The sequence below is a fragment of the Convolutriloba macropyga genome, chromosome 9 (genome assembly GCF_964194025.1).
Source record: "Convolutriloba macropyga chromosome 9, txConMacr16.3, whole genome shotgun sequence".
In the NCBI taxonomy this organism is placed as follows: domain Eukaryota; kingdom Metazoa; phylum Xenacoelomorpha; order Acoela; family Convolutidae; genus Convolutriloba; species Convolutriloba macropyga.
The window spans coordinates 39352012-39378081 of record NC_134476.1 but is presented as its reverse complement, the minus strand read 5'-3'; the positions used below and the strand labels follow the sequence as shown (position 1 = coordinate 39378081).

At 36.9% G+C, this 26070-nt stretch overlaps 1 protein-coding gene across 2 annotated transcripts in view; it reads right to left on the bottom strand.

Moving 5' to 3' along the window:
- Window positions 1-436: 436 nt before the first annotated feature.
- LOC142345382 (lysosome-associated membrane glycoprotein 5-like) overlaps window positions 437-26070 on the bottom strand; it is a 71097-nt gene continuing 45463 nt past the window's right edge. For both annotated transcript variants that reach the window (XM_075397416.1, XM_075397415.1), the window contains 2 exons: window positions 16005-16190; window positions 437-924 (listed from right to left, as the gene is read on the bottom strand). In XM_075397416.1, the coding sequence (XP_075253531.1) occupies window positions 692-924; window positions 16005-16190 (419 nt within the window). In that variant the 3' untranslated portion in view covers window positions 437-691. The remainder of the gene's footprint in view (window positions 925-16004; window positions 16191-26070) is intronic.

Genomic DNA, 26070 nt, shown 5'->3' with positions numbered 1-26070 from the left:
TGAAACACCTGAAGCTATGCATTATTTGAACACGCCTATTGCTTTTTAAAAAATACTAGTGCCGAAAATGAAAGAAAACAGCGAAAACTGACGTCAAATTGCCGCACGTGAAAAAAAAATTCTCACAAAAAAAACGAAAATCTGTGTAAAAACCATTTCCTCACTTCACTTCAAAAAGTACTCTGAAAAGAGTCATTACACGCTTTTCGCTACTCTTAATACTCCTGCGTGACTAGAGTCACAACTCCCATTGGCAAAAGGTCAAAAAAGAGTGAACAGATAAAGAGCGCACCAAAATAATTCAAATTCTTTGAATTGTGCAAAAACCACGACCACCGCAAAATATTTACGCTCAGCTTACAGATTCGCAGCTATGATCAAACTGATAAATGCATCCTATCATAGATTTGAAGACTATCCAGCTAATCCAAAAATGTCACAAAGCGCATGCTTAAATAACGATTATATCAAACACGCTTAATCAAAATACACAAAACTCATTAAGTTATGGAATGCATTTCACACTGATTATAATTCAAATTCTTAGATATAGGCTAAAAAGTATTGAGCTAAAAATTGAACAGATTCATGAAGTATTTAACGTTTGCATGATTTGCAATTTCTCGCGCATATAAGTCAGTGATTTGATTAGTTTTCAACATTCTGTTTGTATTGTGTCTCGGGTTCACGACTATTCGTAAGACGGTTCTTTGGGAAATAACTGGGCATTCTGTATATCTCCAGTTTTGATAGTACTCATAATGATGCCAGGAATGGGGAGAATTTTGGCTCTGTACCTCTTGTAGAAACTGTACACTGCTAGCATTCCAAACACTGCTATCATGAGAACTAGAGCCATGCTGGTGTGCAAGTGTGGGCTGTACACTGGTCCCTGTGGTTCCAGATCTGCCACACATGGCTTGGCTAAAAAAATATTGACAAATTTTTTAAGCAAGCATAAACTTAACACATTGAACCAGCTTAATAGAATGAAAATTTCTTCTTAATAGAAGAAAATGGTTCTTTTCCGTTTGTGCCAGTACTTTATGCGCCCCCCCATTTACAGAGCACGTGCCATTAGATGGTACATCATTATCTAGGGGGCGTATAAAGTACTGGGGGGCACAAACGGAAAAGATGCAATAGATTGTCTTAAAAACAGTGAGAAGTAATTACTACTACATAAATAAGTCAGAAAATGCATAGCAAAATGGGAGTCAGAACAAACGAATGCCCCAAAATGGGATAATTGAACTCAAAATCCAAATGAAAATCCAAATGAAATGCGATAATTGAACTCAAAATTCAAAAAGTCAAATGAACTTTCAAGATGGAAACAATAACTGTAACCAACAATTAGCACGTGCCCTAAATAAGTCACAAAAATTGTAACTTTTACCACGACGAGTTTGTTTCCGTTTGGATAAAAAAAGCTATACATAAGGAAAAAAGGGTTGAATCAGATCTTTAGTAATCAAAAATATTGAAATAAACCCTGTATGCACAGACTGACGTCGGAAAAATTGTTTTGAACTAGTGGGAGCACGAACAGATTACAGCGTACATCAGTCTCAGCGTACATCAATAGTCGTTTAAAAAAATTTAAATAACTATTGGCGTCACTTCAAATCACCAACAAGAGCCCGAATCAAACAGCAGGAAATAACTCTTGAAAATGAAAAAAAAACTTTGTTAAAGAATTTGTCAAAACCCAAAAATGGTCAAAACTGAAAACTTTGACAAGATGGGACCGAACATTTGTACACCCCCCCCGCGAACTTGGGAAGGGAAAACCTGAGCACCCCGAGGTTATAGCACACGGTTAGGGTAACATCTAAGCTATTTATGGACCAACGAACGTTATCGCATCAAACCCAAAAGTGTGGCTATTAGCACTTATATGGTGCAAAAAGTGCATTTTTTGATATTTGTTATTTATTGTCAAATTTCTTAAATTGTTAATTCTATGATCCTTTAGGAGTTTGTTTATGGTCGAATATCATACATTTGAGGCAATTAGAGTTACGTAAATATCAGCCTTGCTTATGTCAACAAAAGCAAATATTGCGGTAATTTGACAATTACTACGTAAATATTGACTTATATCACTTACTTGACTAACCAATCAGAAACGAGTAGCTATGATGTTATAAATGATATTTACCTGATTATTCACTATAACCGAATTGTTTGAATAGTGAAAACATATTGTATTTAGAACCATTATAAACTGTTAAACAGCAATTGGCTCACAGAATAGACTAAAATTTGATTCATCAAATTCAGTCTTTTATTCTAAGTTTTGATAGATCTTCTGATCTTTAGAATTGTAGGTCAGTTGAGCTTTCTTGACAAGAAGTTAGCAACAATACTAGCTATTGTCTTTAGCTTTAAAAAATTCAGCCGAGAGATTGAACATAAATTATCACTAAGGATTTTCTTAACTTCAATCAAAATTAAAGTTACAGTCCTTTAATACGAGCGAGCGACTAACTGTTTCGACGAGATTGTTAGTCAATCGAATTCAGCGAAGAACCAGGCCGTTGTAGAAGCTCGAGAATCAGGCTGTAATATTTCGAATCCAATGAGATTCTCGAGCAGCCGCAACATTTAGTCAGCCGACCCGGACAACAACTACAGCAACGAATCTTCAATTCCATTAGGTGGACCAAAGCACAACGATTAGCGATAGCCAGCAAAAGTCCCAGCAGACACTGGAGAACAGTTGACTAGAAGGCGAGTGCTCAAAACAAGACGTTAGGGAAAGAGCAAGCTGACCTACTCGTTACCTCACTGAGCAAGAAGGCTACCTGACACAACACAAACTATGACAGCCGAAGATGCCTATCGATGCTTCTTCGAGACGTACAACAAGTTAGAAGAGAACGGGCAGCAGCTGAGGTCACTATTAAAACCGAAGTATGTTTTTCTTCCAAAATATCGATAACGACACCAGGCGAATGTTAAACAGTTAAGTTTTGAGATGGGTAGTTGACAAAGTACCATTTCCCCGCGTCATTTAGCACAGACGTCAGAAAGACATATTGCGAGCATTCAAATTAGTAGAAGCTGCTTGTCCATTTTTGAATGAACTCTCAATATTGGAGAATAAGTTGAGAGCAGAAAACTTAGGCGGCTCCGAAAAACAGACACTGTGTAATCAGTAGGAACAGCTAGTAGGAAAGCTAGATGAAGTTTGCGCAATTGGATTCAAATAAGTGGATGCAAATTGTGGACGTCAGTGACAGTAGGAGTTACTATAGAGACCTGATCAAGCAGTACGGGCACAGCAAGAATTGTGGAAACCAAACGTCCCTAGTGGCATCCACATCGAGTACCAAAAAGGATTCGAACCAGGCCGTAATTGACAAATATAAAGACGCTTCAAATGCAAAGGGAGAAACTGTTGAGGTTTCTTCTCAGAAGTCTGCTACCAAAAACTCCGTGTTACCAATTCCCGCTCGTCGAGACAACGTGACGTTGACTGAATGGAACTTGAAAACTTGATGGCCGAGCAAGACGCAGAGCAACAGCGGAGAGACCGGCATATTCAATTAGAAAATGAACGAAAAGAATAGAGATGCTTCTACAACAGGAAGAACAAGAGTTACGTCTTGGACAGCGAGAACTTGAAAACAAAAGGAAGAAAGCAGAGGCCGACGAAGAACAGACTTCTAAAGCTTGAACTGACTAAAGGAAGCTCGAGGGCATCTGGACTAGTGGCAGATAGGAAGTTTTGGATCAGGACGCAACCAAGAGCGAACAGCAGAATGGGAAAATCAAAGGTTCAACGGTCTGTCCCTAGCCGGCCACTATCTCCACACTGTGCAATTGACCCTCCAACGAATGTCAAAAGCCAGAGGCGACAACCGCTTCAGCGCCTATCCGAAAACTAACCCACTGTTTCAACCGGGTGTAGGATTCTTTTCAGCGCCATTGTCGAGAAACCAGAAATCCAAAAATCAACTAGAGTAACGGATGCGCAAGCGCCGTTGACAAGGTCGACATTCCCGGAGAAAAGAATCTCAGGATTTCAGAACAGAATTAGAATTTGAGTCCCATAAAGAACTCTCGAAAAAGATCTGCCGAGAGTAGAAATAGGAGCAGAGTGAACGAAACCACTCCCCAGCTCATTTACAAATCAGTACAGAGCAAAAACCAAAGCTAACTGAGATTTCAGATCCTATGGAGTGGCCAGTGGTTGCCTTTTTGATGTGGTTTATCAAAAAACCAATCAGCAGCACTGAAAAGATGCAATACCTGAAGCCCATTCTCACGGGTCAAGCGAAAGCAAATGCAGCAACATCGGGAATGGGATTCAGCTCACAATTATACTATCATGCTTTGGATATACTCTGTCAGAAGTACGGCAGATCAGACGTCATAGCTAACTCTCAATTAAAGAAAAATTATAATCATCCTCAAGTTCGGCACGACAATTCTACGAGCGTCGTCAAAATTGCAAATATGCCTATAAATGTGGTAAACACATTTCAAAAGAGTTTAACTCAACTTGGATACACATCCGACCTAGAATCAGGAGGGCGAAGTTCAACAACTTCAGAAAATTTTCTCTGCAAGAGAGAACAGTAGTTGCAGTATATGCAAGATCGTCAACTACTGAGAGGCAACCTGATTGTTTTCAAAGAGTGGCTTGCCTCCAAAGCGTTAATTCATGAGAACTTATTAGCAAAGACGAACTCATCGTCTGACCGAAAAAATTTCAAAGCAGCGATAAGACGAAGACCAGTACTTTTGCTTCCAACGATGAATATTCAAGCAAACCTAAGAATCTCGATGTCTCTTCAAGGAAGCACAACCTATTTTGGCAAGTGAAAAGATCAAATCAATGAAAGTAAATGAACGAGAGCATGTCCAGAACTTCCGAATGTGTTTCGATTGTTTGAGACCATTTCACCTGTCGATAAACTACAAAAGCAGGACATGCAGTGGAACCAGCTGTGGAAGGCGGCACAACAGACTTTTGCACAGTGACTTCTCGTGGAAGGAGACTACTAAGAATGCATAAGATGCAACAACGGCAGTAGCAACTAACATCACTCAATGAGGACTCCAGTGGTGCGAATCAAACTGACAGAAAGATACTTAAGCCTAAATGTGCTATCAATGTGTGATTTAGGATCTTCAATCTCATTTGCAGACAAATCAGTGGTGTCTAAACTTCAGCTTCAGGGCTGAAAACAGTCCTTATCAGTAGCAGGGATACATGGCTCACAGGATGTCAAGACAGAAAGTCACGATAGCTGCTTCAGCTCATGAGAAGTCTCGGCCATTGATAACAGTGCAATTCTATGAGCACGAGAAACTAGAGTTAGGTTACCAGATTGTGGAGATACAAGAGTTGAAAGACCGTTGCCTACATTCAAGGAGCTTGTCAAATCAGACCTACAATTTAAACCAGATTCATTCTTGGACAAGATTGCTACGTCCATCATGCTTTTGAATTCAAGATTTCAGAAGACAACGCTGCACTATGGGCAGTGACATCAAAGATTGGCTGGTCCTTAAGTCGCCCGCTACCAGAAGCAAGTAGCAACTATTGTCACAACAGCAGCATCAAATGCAGATGATAAATTATCAAACCAGTCTCGTCAAACCGGTTCAGCGAAACTTCTACATTAACGACTTTCTTAAATCAGTCAGAACCCCTCAAGAAGTAACTGAAACCTACCAGAATCAGAAACAGCCTTAGCAAATGTGGATTCAAACTGACGTTGGATAACAAGTGACGTTGAAGTCAAGTATTTGGGCAGCAATGGGGGAAAGCATGGCACAGGGAGTTGTCAGCAGACCACTCAAAACTGTTCATTAATTGGTGCTCTGATTTGACAGCGATACGGACAATGTCAATATACAGACTTTCTTGAAAACTTCTTGAAAACTTAGACTCCACATCTTTACAGACGCATCAGAAGAAGCAATGTGCAACATGGCGTATCTACAAGATGATGCAACCCTAATATTGAGCAATGTAATAGGGAAACATCGAGTAGCACCCATCAGACACATGAGAATACCGAAGTTAGAACTCCAGGCCGCAGTCTACGGAGTTCGTCTCAGAGAGCAGATACTCAACAAAGACGATGTCAGAATTGACAAAAACTATCATTGGACGGGATCATCAACAGAACTACGGTGGCTACAAGCAGCTAACAAGAAGCAGCAAGTGTTCGTTGCAAACAGGTGCAGAAGCACTGCCATGTATCAATGGAGACACGTCAAGGGTGTCAAAAACCCTACCGACATAGAAACCCGAGGAATATCCATTGAAGGATTCCGAGAGTTCGTATGGTTAAATGGGCCGACATGGCTACAAAAGGCTGAGGATAAGTGGCCGAAGCCGTGGTTTCAAGAGAACGAAGTCGAACAAGAGCAAGCTATCAGTGCTGTAGCAACAGAAACAAGCTATGCAAGCATTTGACTGGAACCGCTACAGCAACCTCAATATAATCAAAAACTTTATAGCATACTGCATGAGGTTTAAGAGGAAACAGAAGCCATCTCTCAAAGCAGATGATTCGAACCTTGATTATAATGCCAAACGACCAATATTGTTAACAGCGAAGCATTCAGTTGTACAACTTCTGTTGGAGAGAGCACATCGCGACAACCTACATGAAGGCACAGAGTGTGGGAAATATTCTCCAACAAGAGTCCTGGATTGTTGGATTGGGGAATGCATTGAGAACAATCGAGTCGAGATGTATCAAATGCAGACACAGGAAGGCCAACCCAATCCACCCACCAATGGCGGACCTACACCGAGAACGGCTGGATGAACATGTTTCCCCATTCACACATACCGGAGTCGATTACTTCGGATCCATGAAGTTCCTACGAAAAACCTCGAACAGATGGTGCTGCCTCTTCACCTGTTTACCAACAAGAGCAGTACACATCGAAGTTGCACAATCATTAGACAGCGAGTCATGTCTAGCTGCAGTTTAGAAGTTTTAATTGCAAGAAATGCATACCCAAATACAAACATCAGCGACAACGGCACAAACTTCGTTGGAGCAGCAAGCGAGCTGAACGGATTCATTGACGCGTGGGGTAAAGCTAACATTGAGTGACTTAGCTCAGAAAAAGATTAAGAAAATCAATTCACATGGAGCTCCACACTTCGGCGGAATCTGGGAGACTGCTTCAAAGTTGCAAGAGAGTCATGGTTTCAATCTTGGACAACCGAAGGCTCACAGACGAGTTACTCAGCACACCAGTGGGTCTTGTGGAACAAGCTCTCAACGCAAGACCCCTGAATGCATTAAGTGACGACCAAGAAGATTTGACAGCACTCATATCTAATCATTTCTTGCTAGGACGAGAAAAGGCAACTGCTCCATCCATGCAATCCAGCGAGCAATACCATGACCTGCAAAAATCCTTTAGAACTGCTTAAGCTTTGCCGACATGATCTGGAAAAGATGAACTTGTGAATATCTTCCGCAATGCAACCAAAGATCGAAGAGGGCAAAAGATCTGCAAATATTGAGAAGAACTTGTTCGGATGCTAGATGATTTAGTGAAACGATGTGAATAGAAAATGAGACAACTCGTCCAAGTCTTCAAAGACGCTGATGGCGTCGTACGATCAGCGAGAGTCAAAATCGCACACGGCGAATTCAACAGACGGGTAGTGAAATTGGCACCAGTATTCCACGATGGCACCAGTAATTCCGAGACCAAAAACAGGGCCGGAGATGTTGGCGCCACTTCAATTCAGCAACAGAAGCCACCGAACAGCAAGAAAAAGCGTTTGAAACTGATAAAACAATTTGTCAAAACCCAAAAATGGTCAAAACTAAAGAACTTGACAAGTTGGGACCAAAAACTTGTGCACACCCCCGATTGTACACACTTCAGGGAAAATCTGAGCAACGCAAGGTTATAGCACACGGTTATGATAACATCTAAGCTATTCATGGACCAACGAACTTTATCGCATCAAATACAAAAGTCTGGCTACTAGCACTTATATGGTGCAAAAAGTGTATTTTTTGATATTTTGTTATTTATTGTCAAATTTCTTAAATTGTTAATTCTATGATCCTTTAGGAGTTTAATTATGATCGCATATCATACATTTGAGACATTTAGAGTTACGTAAATATCAGCCTTGCTTACGTCAACAGAAGCAAATATTGCGTAATTTGACAATTACTACGTAAATATTGACTTAAATCACTTACTTGATTAACCAATCAGAAATGAGTAGCAATGACGTTGTAAATGATATTTACCTGATTATTTACTATAACCGAATTGTTTAACTAGTGAAAACATATTATATTCAGAACCATAATGAACTGTTACAAAGAGCAATTGGCTCTCAGAATTGACTCAGAAGTTGAAGAATAGAAATTCGATACTTCAATTTCAGGCTTTTATTCAAAGTTTTGCTAAATCTTAAGACCTTTAGAGTTCTAAGTTAGATGAACTATTTTGGCAAGAAGTTAAAACAACACTAATTATTGGCTAAAGCCTTACAAACTTTAGCGCGAGATCGAATAGAGATTACCACTAATGATTTTCTTAACTTCAATCAAAATTAAAGTTAGTCCATTAATGCGTCCGAGCAACTACTTGTTTCCACGAGATGATTAATCAATCGAACAATGTAAAGAACCAGGCCGGCGTAAAGCTCGCGAACCAGGCAGTGATATTTCGGTTCCAATGAGATTCTTGAGCAGTCGAAACAACGACAAAATGACACTAATTTTGGCGCTTTTCATTTGAGATTTAAGAGAATTACCGCCAGTTCAACTGCATGAAATGTTGAGTGAGACAAATTTAGATTGCTCAAAACGCAAAAAACAAGTAGGCAAAAGACGCTAGAAAGATGAAAAAGGTCAAGCAAACATTTTTTCTAAAAACAAGCGCAATTGATAATTGCTTCAAAATTCGTTCGAGAGCAACTAATCAATTTCTTTAATTAATACTCTGGCATCTCGCGTATATTGTCAAACAGGCTTAACTGTTGTCTATATAACACAAATAGGGCTGGCAGATTGATCGAAAATAGCCGCAATAGCTCTGTAGTCTAAAATAGTAAAACCGACCAAAATAACTTCCTTCTTGACATTAAATGTTGAGATGTTATATTTTCATTGAGAATCCATATTAATAATTGCTGCTTCTGTTAGTTGCCCTGAACAAAACTTCAGTTGGAGTGACACGCACATACTTCATCTTTTCTTGACATAAAGTATAGAAAAGTCAATTTGTGAGTGATGAAGTCAATTTTGATTGTGATTGACGTATGAAAAAAATTGAACCACATGAATGGGAAAAACGAGGAGGACAAATTATTTACTACATTCCGAAAGAATTTAACTAATAAAAGCTCTGATAATCAACATTTTAAAATTAATATCAAACTAAGACAGACAGCAAAGTCGATTACCCTAGTTAAGCAAAAATTAACAAAATCTTAAAACAATTAGAAAACATAACCGCCTAGCATTGGAAGAATTGCTCTCGAGCAGCTAGTGGGATCTCTGAGAAATTGCAACCTGCTTAAGTGGGGAGAGTAGGATGGTCATGTAACCCGAATGCCACTGAGAATATTGGCATTAAGAGATAAGACAATATGGAACAAAAAACTCTTAAGCCCACAATATTATTTGAAAACAAATTAGCGTCAAAGTCGAATAAAGCATCAACATTTAACTTAGATGAAATAAGCGAATAAAATGATTCTTATAAGCAAGCTATGAGACCATTCACTAGTGAGAGTAAACGTTAAGACAACAAAAAGTACAACAAAGACTCGAAAATTAATGAAAACCACTAGTCATAAAATCAAACCACTAACTAGGTTCAAATATGCCTCATTAGCAGCCAAACCGACCTGTCATTAATGACACCTACAGATAAGAAAACAGAAATGTAACAAAAGGGGCAAAAACTCCCATTTTCACGGTTATCTTACTCCAGCAGTCTAAAATTGTAAAAAAACATTGGCAGAACTCATGCAATTGCGAGTTTTCCCTCCAATTTAAAGGTAACTTGAAAGAAATCACGCTTCAAACCACTCTGATTTCCCTCTCACCAACGTGAAAAGCCAAAAAAATGAACAGATCTCAAAGCAAGCAGCACATCAATACAACCCAAACATTTCGGATTGTATAAAACGTTTTCGCATCAAATCCAAAAGTGACTATTTGCACTTATATGGTGCAAAAACATTTTTTGATATTTTGTTTATTATTGTCAAATAGTTTAAACTGTTAATTCCATGTTCCTTTAGGTGTTTATTTATGCTCGAATGTCATACATTTGAAGTAATTGGAGTTACGTAAATATCAGCCTTGCTTATGTCAACAGAAGCAAATATTGCGTAATTTGACATCTACTATGTAAATATTGACTTAAATCACTTCCTTGATAAAATCAGAAACGAGTAGCAATGACGTTGTAAATGATATTTACCTGATTATTTACTGTAACCGAATTGTTCGAATAGTGAAAACATATTATATTTAGAACCAAAATAAACTATTACAAAGAGCAATTGGCTCTTAGAATTGACTCAGAAGTTGAAGAATAGAAATTCGATTCTTGAACTTCAGCCTTTTTTTCAAAGTTCTGCTACATCAAAGACCTTTCGAGTTCTAAGTTAGTTGAGCTTTCTTGTCGAGTTAGCAACAACACTAGCTATTGGCTGAAGGCTTACAAACCTCAGCACGAAATTGAACATAGATTACCACTAAGGCCGGCGTAAAACTCGAACGCCGGCTGTGATATCTCGGTTCTGCTGAGATTCATGAGCAGCCGCGATAACGACAAAATGACAACAGTTGGAAAACATAACCGTCTAGCGTCGGAAGAATTCCTCACCAGCAGCCAGTTGGAGCTCTAAAAAATTGCAGCCTGCTTAAGTGGGGAGAGGAGGGGGTCGTGTAGCCCGAATGCCACTGAGAAAGTAAATCAGTCAATTGCATTTTCTTTTGCAACAGACGAGACCTGTCAATAATGGCATTAAGAGATAAGACAATAGTGAACAAAAAACTCATTTAAGGTCACAATATTATTTGAAAACAAATTAGCGTCAAAGTCGAATAAAGCATCAATTTTAACTTAAAAGTAGTGAGCGAATAAAATGATTCTTATAAGCAAGCTATGAGACCATTCACTAATGAGAGTAAACGTTAAGACAACCAAAAGTACAACAAGGACTCGAAAACTAATGAAAACCACTAGTCATAAAATCAAACCACTAATTAGGTTCATATATGCCTCATTAGCAACCAAAGCGATCTGTCATTAATGATACTTATAGATAAGACAACAGAACTGTGACAAAAAGGGGCAAACAATCCCATTTTCACGGTTATCTTACTCCAGCAGAGTCTAAAATTGTAAAAAGCATTGGCTGAACTCATGCAATTGCGAATCGGCACAACCAGAACACATACATATCACAATAAAATCGCACGACAGAAGAAAACTGAAAAGGGTAGTCAACTTGCGGCATTCAAAAAATTTGGCTGTGAAAAACAAAAAATTTGTTCAAATACCAACTTCTCACTCCAATTTAAAGGTAACTTGAAACAAATCACGCTTCAAACCACTCTGATTTCCCTCTCACCAACGTGAAAAGCCGAAAAAATGGAACAGATCTCAAAGCAAGCAGCACATCAATACCACCCAAACACTTCGGATTGTATAAAACGTTATCGCATCAAATCCAAAAGTGACTATTTGCACTTATATGGTGCAAAAAAGCATTTTTTGATATTTTGTTTATTATTGTCAAATATCTTAAACTGTTAATTCCATGTTCCTTTAGGTGTTTATTTATGCTCGAATAACATACGTTTGAAGTAATTGGAGTTACGTAAATATCAGCCTTGCTTATATTGCAAAAATTGCGTAATTTGACATCTACTATGTAAATATTGACTTAAATCACTTCCTTGATAAAATTAGAAACGAGTAGCAATGACGTTGTAAATGATATTTACCTGATTATTTACTGTAACCGAATTGTTTGAATAGTGAAAACATATTATATTTAGAACCAAAATAAACTATTACAAAGAGCAATTGGCTCTCAGAATTGACTCAGAAGTTGAAGAATAGAAATTCGATTCATGAACTTCAGCCTTTTTTTCAAAGTTTTGCTACATCAAAGACCTTTAGAGTTCTAAGTTAGTTGAGCTTTCTTGTCGAGTTAGCAAAAACACTAGCTATTGGCTGAAGGCTTACAAACCTCAGCACGAAATTGAACATAGATTACCACTAAGGCCGGCGTAAAACACGCGAACGCCGGCTGTCATATTTCGGTTCTGCTGAGATTCTTGAGCAGCCGCAATAACGACAAAATGACAACAGTTAGAAAACATAACCGTCTAGCGTCGGAAGAATTCCTCACCAGCAGCCAGTTGGAGCTCTAAAAAATTGCAGCCTGCTTAAGTGGGGAGAGGAGGGGGGTCGTGTAGCCCGAATGCCACTGAGAAAGTAAATCAGTCAATTGCATTTTCTTTTGCAACAGATGAGACCTGTCAATAATGGTATTAAGAGATAAGACAATAGTGAACACAAAACTCATTTAAGGCCACAATATTATTTGAAAACAAATTAGCGTCAAGGTCAAATAAAGCATCAATTTTAACTTAAAAGTAGTGAGCGAATAAAATGATTCTTATAAGCAAGCTATGAGACCATTCACTAATGAGAATAAACGTTAAGACAACAAAAATTACAACAAAGACTCGAAAACTCATGAAAACCACTAGTCAAAAAATCAAACCACTAATTAGGTTCATATTTGCCTCATTAGCGACCAAACCAACCTGTCATTAATGATTAAAATATATAAGAAAACAAATGTAACAAAAAGGGCAAAAAAATCCCATTTTCACTATAATCTTACTCCAGCAAACACTGTAAAATTGTAAAAAGCATTGGCTGAACTCATGCAATTGAGAATCGGCACGACCAGAACACATACGTATCACATTAAAATCGCACAACAGGAGAAAACTGCTCAGGGAAGTCAACTTTCCGCACTTAAATAAAATTGTCTCCGAAAAACAGAAAACTTCTTCAAATACCAACTTCTCACTCCAAATTAAAGGTAACTTGAAACAGATCACGCTTCAAACTAATCTGATTTACTTCTCACCGACGTGAAAAAGTCGAAAAAAATGTGAACAGATCTCGAAACAAACAGCACACTAAAACAATCAAAATACTTCGGATTGTATAAAACGTCGCTCCACTAAGAGTGAAAAATGACGTTACACACGCAATTCCATCGAAATTGCATGAAAAGAATAAGAAGAAGATTTAAAGCGAGTGTGACCTCATATGCTAATAACAAAAATGCTGACAACGAAATGAGAAAAGGCAATTCCTGACTTACAATTACATACTTTTTATTGGCTTAACAAAAAATTATACTTAGAACGGAATATGAAAGGACTGGGAAAACCATCTTATAGCAAATCCGATTTTTAAAAAAAAGATGAAAAACATAGCTTGTAAATTTCAGGCAAAAATCTACCGTTGACGCGTTTGCACACATTAAGACTGAAAAAGAGAGAGAAAGAAGAGACAGAAATTGACATAACTTTATACCAAGTTTCAAAAAGTGCTCCAATTCGGTGTGAAGTTTGTTAGATCCTAAAACTATACTCAATTCAGCATTTAACCTAAAGATATTGAGCTAGATGCTAATAAAAGCTAGCAACCGCTCTAATGAACCTTGATAACCTAATGCACTATGACTTAATGACTGGGCTTATAGGTTTATCTAGTTTCTTTCGATTATGTTCTTCTGACATTAACCGTATTCACTGCATTGCACAACTCAATTCGTGCAAAAATTTAAAGTCCACTCAGTTGAAACAGTGAAGGTGGTAAGTGACGAGTCGAACGTGAAGATCAAGATAAAACGAAAAACGTGATCAATAGGTAAAGCGAACAAGCCCTGACGGTAAAATTCAAAAGACTTTCATTGATCTAGCGGAATTGACTTTAACCTTCTGTTTTAAAAACACTCCAATAAATTATTGATTCAAACTCGAATACATATATTTATTTAGCAATCATGGCTCAAAAAAATACACAGCCATGATTCTGTTGAAAGAAAAAAATGAGAAAATGTTGCAGAGATTCGCTAAACTAAGACATTGCAAAAAAAACTGTCAAAATATTAACATAGCTGGCAGATTGCCAGAAAATAGCCGCAATTGATTCGTAGATCGGCAGTCTAAAAAAACACAGTAAAAAAGACAGACCAAAAAATTTCGTCTTTTCATTGAAGGCTGATCTGTTATATTTTGACTAAAAATCTGTACAAGTTATTGCTGCCTCTATTAGCTGATCTCAAATAACCTTCATTTAGAGTGACACATACCCATTTGACCTTATCTCTTTGAATTAAAGTAAATAAAAGTCAATTTCAAATTGAGGAAGTCATTTTTGAGAGTGAGGTAAGTCAAGTGTGACCAAAAATTTTGATCACGCGCATGAACAAAAAAACTCGCTCCACTAAGAGCGAAAAATGACGTCGCACATGCAATTCAGTTGAAATTGCATGAACTAATGAACAAAAAGTGGCTGTGACGTCATATGGTCGTAACAAAAATCATGACGACGAAATAAAAAAAAAACCAAGAGAAGGCCAATAATAGCCTCAGCTATCGCTGTGCGGCTATTAAAAACTATATACAAAAAGAAATTAAAATTGTATCTAAGAAACAAATTTCGCCTGGATTTCGAAGATTAGACAACAAAAAAGAAATCAGTTACTAATACGCCGAAATTAAACCACTGGCTTTTCATAGAAAAACTCTTTCGTTTAAGTAAAACAAACAAATTGGACAAAAAAATGTAAAATACGGATTAGTATATGTTTAATTTGATAAAAAACAAAAATGAATTCACGTTCAAAAGAGTTGTTCAATACACGAATTGCCAATCGAACGTTGCCATATACATTGATTTTTCAGAAAAAAAGTCTGCTCGAACATCCAAACAGGAAGAAATTAAAGAATAAAATCCAAATATTATCTTTAAACCTGAGAAATATGAGCCCATTTTATATATTAAATTCCAAATATGTTATTAGGCTCTGCAAAAATTAGCATACTAAAAATGAATGTAGATCAGGTGGTTTAATGTGTAACTTTAATAGGAGAGATGTGCTATTGGCGGATTTAAAAATCACAACTCAAGGTACTGCGAGAGAACACAATCAGATCTCAACTCATAAGCACCTCAACTGAAAGGAAATTCAAAGTTAATAGTCACCAAAACTTGGCTTCGTTACAAAAAGCACTTTATCATAACTTCTTATGTCACAGAAGTGAATCGAGTAAAGTGAAGAAGTACACCAAGATAGGAAATAAGCTACAAAAATTGGTCGCGAAAAAGTATCAAATGAAATTCAACGTTGAGCAAAATACAATAATTTTCTTTAAGTCAGTTCATCAAGTGGAAGTCAGTAACGCAAGGTATTGACGAGACTTCTCTTGACCTGCTTAATAAACTTTCCCCTTCAGTTGCAGATAGCTTGATCTCTAGTTGCAAAAACCAAAATTTGAGATCCAATAGAACCAGAAACTCAATGAGGGAGTTTTATGAAGGAAGCAATCGTGTCAAAAATTGCCCAAAAAATTCTCACAAAATGAATTCTAATTCAATGCAATTTTCAGAAACCTAAAATTTTGGCTTGTTCCTACACTCACGGCATTTTAACTGATTTTACTAGAAAACGCGCGTCCCAGTAAAAAAAACAAGTTCGCCCTCTTCACAAATCTAAAAATTTGGGTTATCCAAACAATAAAATATGAAAATTTCGTTTGATCGAATACTCAGTTTTCTGCAAAGAGCATTATGAGAAAAAACAGTTTATTGAATGAGAAAACCAAAAGGAATCAATTTCTTTTATTAGCATGTATGATATCTCGAATGTTGTCACATAGGCTTAACCTGATTAACTCCTTAACCTGATTATCAGAATGGGTACTAACCACTGGAGAACTGATTGTCGAATATCTGGGTGGGCTGCAGCTGCATCCTCCTCAGGTACAGATTGACACCATACACATCATTCTCATCAGTCAGGGATATCTGTGTGGGCTGAAAACTGCACTCGTAGCTCATGCCCACTGGTGTCTCAAACAGGTGTCCCTCGTATTTGGCAGTCTTTTTAGTCCCTGTCACAACAAACACAGACACTCACATCCTTTTCAATTTAAGAGCGAAATACAGCTCCGATCCAATAAAATTCTACAAAAAGCATATCTACAAGCAAAAAAAATGAGCCAAATGGACAAAGAAACGGCTAAAAACGGTGACATATACAAGCCATTCTATCGCCAAAACGTCTGACAGTCAAAAGGTCATTAACTCAACGCAGCGTACGAACGAGAAACATCTCTAGCTTAGCAAAAATAAGTTCAGGCAAGTTTACTCACTTTCGCTTTCAGGTCGAAACGGCGCCTGAACATATAGTATTTCCGGCAAAACATAGCCGGAAGATTTTCGAAAGCAACTCGAAACGTCGGACCTTTACAAAATAAATCGTAATTGCAACCGAAACCTTTATCATTTGACTAAAAACAATTATTCTTTGCCTCACGAGTTATTAGAAAATTCGACAAAATTTAAAACCCTGTTGTAAAGAGAAAAACAGTTTTATCGCCATTCAGAAACCAAACAAAAAAACATCACAGCATTAAATAATGGAAATGGACGGCCAAATTTTGAGAGAAAAATCATGAACCCAATAATTTGGTATTCTTAGAAGCATGTGCTAACGTTGGAAAATAGCCAAAATCTTTTCAAGATGGACTAACAAGCTAAAAACACTGACAGAGCTAATAGCTCTAACGAAAAAAATTATTTTAATGTTACGAAAACTTAATTAACTCAAATTGGTAAAGCATAAGACAACAGCATTCTTAGAAACTGAACTTTACGTCTAAAGAACAAGAAAACTTTTTGTTGCGGCATCACAGCATTTCAAAAAAAGTAAGACACTCTTGTTTTTTAAGATAATTATTCCGACGGCTCTTGTCTTAATTAAACTCAAACTAATGCAATACTTAAGTTTATAGGAAAAAGCAAAGGTAAAGATCAATACTCGGAGGCAAAAAATTGTTTATTCCACAAAACATAGCCTGAAAAAAGTCTCAGAGAAAATAAACAACGGCCATTTGAGTCAGAAGTATTAGTAAAAAAATATATAGAAATTCTAAAAACTTCGAGTTGCAGTATAATATATAAGGTATTAAAAAAATCTAAGTTAAAAGGCAAAAAAATAATTTTGTCATAATAATTAATATCAGAATCTAGTGACACGAAAAATTCACAAGAACAGACATCCTAGACTTGAGTTATGAATATTAGTTAAAACAAAATCAACAAATTCTAACAGCAGCATTATGCTGAAATCGATTTCAAACAATAAAAACCTTTCAATCTGAAGCTGAATCATTGAAAAAATTTGCGTCAAATGCAAAACTGCAACTACGGAACAATTTGTTGAGTGTTCAAACCCTTAGTGCCAAGAAAAATTGAAAAAAACAAAGACGACATAAAAATCCCTGAAGGAGGACAGAAAACCTTATTCTTAAAACTCAATCAAAACTTCAAACGAATATTTAGAAAAATCGGACAAAAAGAAATTGAATTTGGATTAGTATGCGTACAAGGTCATAAAACAAAGACACCTCACATCAAAAACAGAGCCATTCAATGCATGATTATCAAATGGACGTTGTTAGATACATTGATTGCGGAAAATTTCGCCCAAATACCTCAAACAAAAACCATTGAAAAGAAAAAAATTAACAAAAAATAGAGGAATATGAGCAGATTTTGCCTTGAAAGGCATTAACAGGCTCTCATAAACACCCATTCCAAAACCCATTCCAGATGGTAACATATTGAAGCAGCGTCGATCAAAGAAACATTTCCACAAAAAAACTAACAGTAAAAAATTGAGCCAAATGAACGCAAAAATTTAAAAAAAAACGACAATAACACTTTTCAATGTCCAAAATTCAATTTTTCTATTTTGGATTATAGATCAAAATGCTGTCCGAACAAATAGTACTTCCTGTAAAAACAAAACCTCAAGGAAACCAATACTCTTCGAGTCGTAATATCGACTGGCCAGCAGTTGGCTCTTCAGTACAGCAGCTAGCTGTGCGGCTTAGTAAGGCTATCTTTAGCATAATTGAGGAGGAGGGGGGGGGGGGGGGAGGCTGGTGAGCTCGGATGGGGGTGAGTTTTCAGGGTTACGGGTGGAATGAGGTGGAGTGCTAACTTAGAGTGAGATCAGTTTCGGCGAACCGCATACTTAGACACTAGTAAGGCACAGGGTTCTAAAAGAGCTGCTCAGCCACTTAATGTCCTCTGGGTGTTATCTGTTATCCTGCTTTTGGGGACGCAAAGTCCAAAGTGTCAGACAGATAATCAAGCAAACAAAAAAAAATCGCATTATAAAACACCACCGCACTAATATAATTACTGCAAACTTTATTTGAGAGCAATTAATAACCTCTTAAATTCAAGGCCTTATCGTTTGCAAGGCCATTCAGTTGATAGAAATGAGTTGAGAGCACTTTTCTGAATGAGAGAGCTAGGTGGGTCATACTCCACTACCTTAATTGATTAGGTTTTGTATATTTGAAGAAACGGAGATCTAAAATCTTTCCACGCATGTGCATACTCTGTTAAATTGAACAGAATACAATACACATGCTATTGTTGCGGGGAAAATGTAATAATACGTAATACCAAATGTAATACGTCAAAGCGAAAAGAATTTCCGACTGCCGGGTCGATGGCTGGTACGCACTGATTTCAATAGTGTTCCTCGTGGTGTTACTGAGGTGAATATTCGGAGCAATTAACTTGAATAATCATCATTGCACAAGGACTTATTTAGATGTTTCACAGTGCGATTTTTAGCAGATATATTTTGAATAAAGTTAGCTAGCAATAGCCTTTTATTGAGCGGTTCAGATGCATGATATATCCACTAAATGCCTTGTATTTTAAAGCTTCACTCAGTTGTTATTAGGCTCTAAGGAAGCCTGTTTCAACTTAGCATTTTATAGAGATTTTCCAGTTCAATCTTTAATTATATTAACAGAAATTATAACAAAGTTTTCAGAGATAAAATAAGAAGTTTCAAGATTATTGTCGAGTTTTAATATCAACTCATTGTCAGGCTGGTTCTCCGGTGTTCTGATGATCGTGGGTTCCGCAGGGCTGTACCTTGAGTTGTATTGGTCCTTCGCAAATATTTACTCATCTACAAGTTGGGCAATTTCCGGCTTTTGTACGTCTCTTGATGTTTGTTAAGTACATATACAATTTCCGTATTTCACCTACTTTATCAGAATAACTACTTCACCAAGTACATAGTTTCTCATGAAGTTATTCACCAAATATGCGAATTCATCGTCAGGGAACTCAAAAAGGTAAATATTGAGGCTTTTAGGCACTTAATATGTTTATCAGTAAACTGTCAATATGCGGTTGTTTTTAGTAAACATAACAAATAAGGGTTTAAAGGCCTAGAAGGAAATACTGGCTAGATATTTGAAGAATATGAGGAATACTAGATAGGAAATACTGGATATTTAAAGGAAAACCATCACGTAACTATGAGGCACAAAATAGGGGCGTGACACTACCGGCCTTTATGAAAAATTTTCCATGAAAATTTTGAGAAGGAACTGGGTTATACAATTTTTCTATAAAACATATAATCTGCACGAATATAAGAACATACACATGTTTTTGTTGGAGCCACCCACACCCAATTTATGTGTTGTTAGAAAAGTGTTTTGAACGAAAGCATTAAAGTTGAAGACAAAAGGTTTGAAGGGAAGAAAGGTTAAGACAAATTAAAATAAAGGTTAAGATGAACAAAGTTAAGCGAAGACGTAAGGCTGTTAAGGGACTGTTAATAAGAACCTTTATTTCACTGAATAAAGACTACACTTTGAATGAAATAGAAGAAGTGTACCGGTTGAATGAGTGGTTTAAAGCACTGGTTAATTTCGTGAATTGAAAAACTGGTTTGATTATTTAAAGCACTGATGAAAAGAACTTAATCGGTTAAAAGGTTAATACTTGTCGAACTATTTCAGGCTTTCAAGAACTTAAGGTATACTTTCCTCTCGGGGTGAAGCTGTGTTGTCCAATTCGTCTTCTGTGGTCACTGGTTCAGCTTCTTTATCAAATTTGTCCCTTCCAAGATGAAAATGTACTTTTGGTTGGACAGTTGAAAAGTTGGAGGAGAACTTGAAGATTGCTCTCCCTATGAACAAAACTTATGTCTCTTGCGGAGAAGTCTGAAGTTTTTCTCTTCTGGTCGTCAATTGCGTTGTCCGGGTGATGGTCATTCGTAATGCTGTCGTTGATGAGAGTAGGAACTACAGTGATGCATGTTACTCGCGCAATACTTTAACACCTGTTGGCTTTCCTTGAAGCTTTTATGGATTAGTGCATTGTATCTATGCATGGTAGTTGCTTCACTTTGTTTCTGCTGGATGATGTGTTTTGGGTCAGACTGCTTATTTTGAACAAGACCAGGAGCTTCTTTCCTTTATTATTCTTCATTTTGACGAGTAAGGACCTATTCGGTGAGAAAGGAAAAGTGTAACAAAAAAATTTTCATCACTTATTGCACGAGCTCTTCAGTTTCCCTTTTCACTGTCTTTCACTAGCTTTGGCAATTTGTCTGCCTTTCGAGCATAAAATGAACGCAAAATTGTGGTGCTGTATGTGCAGCTGATCAACAGCAATATTTTTATTCTCTGAAAATTTGTCTGTAAGTTTGACTAAAAGTCAACTTTTCCTCTGGTCAGATACTCAAATGGAACTCGATTGTGACTTTTGCAATATTTTTGGTTTTGTGACCAACTATTTCTTTTGTCACATGTTTTAGTGGTTCCTTTTGTTCGTTTGTTTTCTGGATACAGGCTTCTAAATCTAATTTTCTCAGTTTGGCACTTGTTTATGTGATATTTACTTGTTTCAGCTGTACTCTACTTTTAGGTCATGTGTGGTGATGTGTGTGTTTATTGATATTACTACTAAATATGGTGTTTTATGATGTCGTAGTGTAATTTTTTGGTTGCATGGCGGGTGTCTGGTTGTGGGGGAGTGGTTGGGGGGTCGAATTATGCAGTGTTTACATGTTTTTTCGAGTTTTTCAGATTATTCTGCTTGAAATATTTGCACTGTGCTTCATTATCACTGAGCGCTCGATTGAAATTGGCTTTTTCAGCAATGGGACCAAGTTTGTTGGTCGAAACCAAGTTTATTGGTCCTCCAAGATTCATCCCGTCTGTAATATTTCGAGCGGTACGGAGAGCGGGAGAATGGTGGGACTTAGTTGAAGGGACTTTAATATCCATAGTTTTGACTATTGCGTTGTTGGTGGTGATTTGGACGTGGCGTCAGTGGTAGCGAGAGAGGGTTGAGTTGGATTAACTATCTAACTATATTAACTTCTTATAATAATGATAATATCAATAATAATAATAATAATAGTAATAATAATAATAATAATAATAATAATAATAATAATAATAATAATAATAATAATAATAATAATAATAATAATAATAATAATAATAAGCAATAACTTGAACTATTGACTTGAAGTAATAGTGTTCGTGTTACATGTACTCGGCTACCTCTCTGACCATGGTGCTTTATTATTATTCATAATCATGCCACTAGTATCATAGTAACTGTTATATAAATAAAAATCTCGTTTCTTGGAGGGAAATGAGGACGTAAGTTGGTGATAAAGGACAATTAGTGAGGCTTTGAGAATAAATGTCAGTGAAATGAGTGATATTATGTTCATGGCATTGTTATGGGGTGTGGTGCGTGTGTGTTAACAATTTGTGGTCATTTTCGCCTGAATGGTGCCGTGTTATAAGAGTGCGCCGATGGAAATTAGCTAGTTTCGTTTCAATTGTCTTTATCAGCTTGTAGTGTAGTTTCATTTATAGGTGAGTTTTTCATTGATATCTTCGAATTTTCCCTTGCTTTTTCTGGTGAATCGGTTAATTTTGATGCATGTGAGCATGTGGTATTGTTTTCATGACGGTTCATTGCTGTATAATGACATAATTATGATAGAACAAGAAAGGTGATATAGTTACTTTTTTCATTTTTGAGCATTAATTTTACCTTACTTGTGAAATGCTGGTTAAAAACGGGTTCTAGGGGTTCTATGGTTCTCCTGGTTATTGCCCTGGCTGCTATTAACTATTGTGCGTGATATGAACTGGTTTGGAAGAGTATTTGATACAAATTTTCACATGTAAATTTGTCGCAATTTTGGTCACTTTTCCGCATTAGGTCAGGTGGAACGTATGTGAATTTTTCAATTTTTATTCGATTTTGAGCAAATATTTTGGTTTGACCTATTTAATAGACATTGGTGGGGAACGACTATGCCATAAATTCGGGTTTTCGAACGTTTTTTGATCGACTTTTGTTCGTTTCTGAGAAATTGAAAAATGCAAAATTTCAGTGTGCCCGCCATCACTCGATTTTTAAATTCCTCCAATCGGGCTAAAAATTTGCAGATTGGTTCAGTGGCTCAAGAAACACTGCACCGCAAAAATTTGGCGTGAAATGAGCATTTTTCACACAGTTTTGACTATTTTTGTAATTTGAGCCTGGCTATTTTTGAATCGTCAGATTTGGAGTCTAAGATGTTATCACTGTTCATACAATATTGGTACTGGATGGTTAAAATGGTGCTGTCTGTGCCTGGTACTAAGGTATATCACTGAACTATGGGGTTTGGAACGATTTATCGGGTCAGAATATTGATTTTTTGAGTAAGCTAATTTTTGGGCATGATTTTTCTACTAATCGAGATTTTTCAAGACATGTGTCGGCATGGTGATGATCTAGTTCCCTAAATCAGGTGCTATCAGCTAGTACTGATATCTGTAACTATCAGAAGTAGCATTTTGGTAACTCTGATGATGATTAACATATGATTTGTTCCACTTTTTCTGGGAAAATTGCTGGATTTTTGCTTGTGGCTCGTCATGTTTGATGCATAAGTTGACATAAGTTGGAGATGATTGACTTTGAATCATAATAATGGCTCATAATATGTTGGCGGCAGCTATTGGTGCAGATTAGTACATGATTTAAGGTCATTATGTTGAGTTTTTGGGCTGAAATTGATCAAATATATGCAGATTTCGATTTTACTTTTTTCAATTTTTTTTTGCATTTTTGTGCGATTGTATGGGCTTATTAGTGACCAGACTGAAAACATAACGCTCAAAATTGGGGTCAAAATATATTAAACCTGAGCCAATATTTGGTGGATATCTAAGTTTGATGGCACTTGGTGCTGCTGGGTACCAACTTTTGACTTGTCTAGCTAATCCTTTTGCCATTACAAGGTGTTCTGATATACAGTGTGGAAAAGAGTGCGGAGATTGTAAGATATCTGTTGGTGAGCTGAGTTATGTTGCATTTATTTCTTGACTGAAATAATTTAAATTTTGATTAGAAGGTCCTGGTGATGAGTTTTTTGTTTGTGATCTAGGTCACTGATCTATTTACTGGACTTCTTGGCTTTTTACGTGAATATTTTGCTATACTTGCTCTCAATTGGTCTTTTTACTGGTATGTCAAGCGTGAGCAGTAGAATGGGCTAGGGCTATAAAATGGGTCAGTTGGGGAATTTATGAAGGAGTTATCAGTGAAGTCGAGCGGATTCGAAGTGTTAAATTTCAGGGTGCTCGCCGTCATTCAATTTTTAAAATGCTCCAAATTGCTTCAAAATTCGCAGGTCTTCAAAATTTCTCGGCTTAAAAAACACAGCAGCGCAAAAATTTGGAGTGATCGGGGCATTTTTGACAATTTTATGACTGTTTTTCTGAAGTGAACCAAATTTTTGGAAAGCTCAAATTTAGGCTAAGTTTTTGGTACCTAGAACGGGTTTGAATGGGTCGAATATAACTGGGATCAATTCTACTGGACAAGGGCTTTTCAGAAAACTAGGTTAATCCAGGTTTGGAAAGTGGTTCTCGAGATATATCCAAAAAACAAGATTTTGAAGTCCACAATTTTTTTTTTAATTTTGGGTGATTTTTGGACTTTAGGACCATGTTGCTCGGACTTGTTGAGCTTTTGGGACGGATAGAGGGTACTGCTAGACTTTACTGGGTCTGTACGTGCTAATGGATTTAGATGGTTATGTGTAGAGGGTCGAAGACGTGACATATAAGCTCAAAAACGATGTTAAAGTCCAAGTTATTATAGCCCCCGGCGAGTTTTGGAAGACTTAAGTGTTGAATTTCTGCATCTAAAACTATTTCTCTCAACTCATAAAGGCTTGCTAATACTCATTTGTATGTGCACTTGTGGTAGAATCTAATTTTGGTAACTAGACGGAAGATATAATTCTCAAAATAGGGGTCAAAATATATTAAAACTGAGCCAATATTTGGTGTACATCTAAGTTTGATGGCACTTGGTGCTGCTGGGTACCAACTTTTGACTTGTCTAGCTAATCCTTTTGCCGTAACAAGGTCTGCTGATATACAGTGTGGAAAAGAGTGCAGAGATTGTAAGATATCTGTTGGTGAGCTGAGTTATGTTGTCTGTAAATATTTTTGGTTTTGTGACCAACTATTTCTTTTATCACATGTTATAGTGGTTCCTTTTGTTCGTTTGTTTTCTGGATACACGCTTCTAAATCTAATTTTCTCAGTTTGGCACTTGTTTATGTGATATTTACTTGTTTCAGCTGTACTCTACTTTTAGGTCATGTGTGGTGATGTGTGTGTTTATTGATATTACTACTAAATATGGTGTTTTATGGTGTCGTAGTGTAATTTTTTGGTTGCATGGCGGGTGTCTGGTTGTGGGGGAGTGGTTGGGGGGTCGAATTATGCAGTGTTTACATGTTTTTTCGAGTTTTTCAGATTATTCTGCTTGAAATATTTGCACTGTGCTTCATTATCACTGAGCGCTCGATTGAAATTGGCTTTTTCAGCAATGGGACCAAGTTTGTTGGTCGAAACCAAGTTTATTGGTCCTCCAAGATTCATCCCGTCTGTAATATTTCGAGCGGTACGGAGAGCGGGAGAAAGGTGGGACTTAGTTGTAGGGACTTTAATATCCATAGTTTTGACTATTGCGTTGTTGGCGGTTATTTGGACGTGGCGTCAGTGGTAGCGAGAGAGGGTTGAGTTGGATTAACTATCTAACTATATTAACTTCTTATAATAATGATAATATCAATAATAATAATAATAATAATAATAATAATAATAAGCAATAACTTGAACTATCGACTTGAAGTAATAGTGTTCGTGTTACATGTACTCGGCTACCTCTCTGACCATGGTGCTTTATTATTATTCATAATCATGCCACTAGTATCATAGTAACTGTTATATAAATAAAAATCTCGTTTCTTGGAGGGAAATGAGGACGTAAGTTGATGATAAAGGACAATTAGTGAGGCTTTGAGAATAAATGTCAGTGAAATGAGTGATATTATGTTCATGGCATTGTTATGGGGTGTGGTGCGTGTGTGTTAACAATTTGTGGTCATTTTCGCCTGAATGGTGCCGTGTTATAAGAGTGCGCCGATGGAAATTAGCTAGTTTCGTTTCAATTGTCTTTATCAGCTTGTAGTGTAGTTTCATTTATAGGTGAGTTTTTCATTGATATCTTCGAATTTTCCCTTGCTTTTTCTGGTGAATCGGTTAATTTTGATGCATGTGAGCATGTGGTATTGTTTTCATGACGGTTCATTGCTGTATAATGACATAATTATGATAGAACAAGAAGAGTGATATAGTGACTTTTTTCATTTTTGAGCATTAATTTTACCTTACTTGTGAAATGCTGGTTAAAAACGGGTTCTAGGGGTTCTATGGTTCTCCTGGTTATTGCCCTGGCTGCTATTAACTATTGTGCGTGATATGAACTGGTTTGGAAGAGTATTTGATACAAATTTTCACATGTAAATTTGTCGCAATTTTGGTCACTTTTGTGCATTAGGTCAGGTGG